This window comes from Eimeria mitis, genomic scaffold (assembly GCF_000499745.2).
Source record: "Eimeria mitis Houghton genomic scaffold, Emh_scaff72, whole genome shotgun sequence".
Classification (NCBI taxonomy): domain Eukaryota; phylum Apicomplexa; class Conoidasida; order Eucoccidiorida; family Eimeriidae; genus Eimeria; species Eimeria mitis.
This window is the reverse complement of record NW_013575252.1, coordinates 34,872-36,105: the sequence shown is the minus strand read 5'-3', so window position 1 is coordinate 36,105 and position 1,234 is coordinate 34,872. Positions and strand designations below refer to the sequence as shown.

At 60.4% G+C, this 1,234-nt stretch overlaps 1 protein-coding gene across 1 annotated transcript; it reads left to right on the top strand.

Annotated features, from left to right (window-relative positions):
- Positions 1 to 134: 134 nt before the first annotated feature.
- EMH_0063790 (uncharacterized protein) lies at positions 135 to 964 on the top strand (the record flags this gene model as incomplete). The annotated part of the gene is made up of 3 exons (XM_013501611.1): positions 135 to 316; positions 498 to 592; positions 846 to 964. 3 exons carry the CDS (start codon positions 135 to 137, stop codon positions 962 to 964), a joined length of 396 nt encoding a protein of 131 aa, XP_013357065.1.
- Positions 965 to 1,234: the final 270 nt, after the last annotated feature.

Below are 1,234 nucleotides of genomic sequence, written 5' to 3'. Positions count from 1 at the left end.
ACTACTGCTGCTGCTGCTGCTGCTACTGCTGCTGCTGCTGCTGCTGCTGCTGCTGCTGCTGCTGCTGCTGGGGGGCTTGTCCCTGTCTCTGCCGTCCGCGTCTCCTGCTGTCTCCTCTTCGCCGTCATAGACAAATGCGGGACAGAGAAGCTCCCAGCTGCAGCAGCAGTCTTGGCTGGCGGCTTCGGGGGCTGCAGCAGCTGGAGCAGCAGCAGGAGCAGCAGCAGGAGCAGCAGCAGGAGCAGCAGCAGGAGCAGCAGCAGGAGCAGCAGCAGGAGCAGCAGCAGGAGCAGGGGCCGTTGCTGCAGCAGGGGGTGTATGCTGCTGCTGCTCGCCGAGGTTATTTCTTTCTCTGTCGCCGTCTTTGAACGTGTAGCTGCTGCTGCTGCTGCTGCTGCTGCTGGAGTTGCTGCAGCAAGAGCAGCAGCAGCAGCGCAGAGCCGCAGGGGGCAGCAAGACTCCCGATGCGTTCGGCTGCTGCTGCGGCCGTGCAACAGCAACACGGATGCTGCAGCAGCAGCGCTGCCCCGAACGTGGGCCCCCTGGGGGGTGAGCAGCAAGCAGCAGCAGCTGCAGCACAGCGCCACAGACTGTACGTGCTGCTGCGGAGACGTCTATAAAGAAATCGTCCAGACCCAGCCGCTCTACAGGACGTTCTGCTGCTGCTGCTGCTGCTGCTGCTGGTGTTGTTGTTCTAGCTGCTGCTGTTGCTGCTGCTGCTGCTGCTGGTGTTGTTGTTCTAGCTGCTGCTGCTGCTGCTGCTGATGGGGATGGTGATGATGGTGCTGGTGTGTGTGTTGCTGAGGCCGCTGATGATGATGAAGCTGCTTGTGCTGCTGCTGCAGGTGGTTTGGGGTTTGCTGCTGCTGCTGCTGCTGCAACATCAGCAGAGACTGCAGCCCACGCATGGCGAGCTACAGCAGTCCTGCGGCAGCAGCAAGAGCAGCAGCAGCAGCAGGAGTAGGAGAGCGTCTTGGCCTGATCCCGTTGCTGCTGCTGCTGCTGCTGTTGCAGTTGCTGCTGCTGCTGCTGTTGCTGCTGCGTCGCTGAGCAGCAAGAGCGGGGAGTGTGTGTGTATGGTGTTGCTGCTGTCCAGGGTGTATGCTGCAGCAGCAGCAGCATCTGTCTCGATATATTTCTGTATTTATTGAGGTTTTCTCCCTCAACAACAAAAAGTGAAGGACATATGCGTGTTGCTGCTGCTACAGAGAGCCCCTTGAGCTCCCCATACACC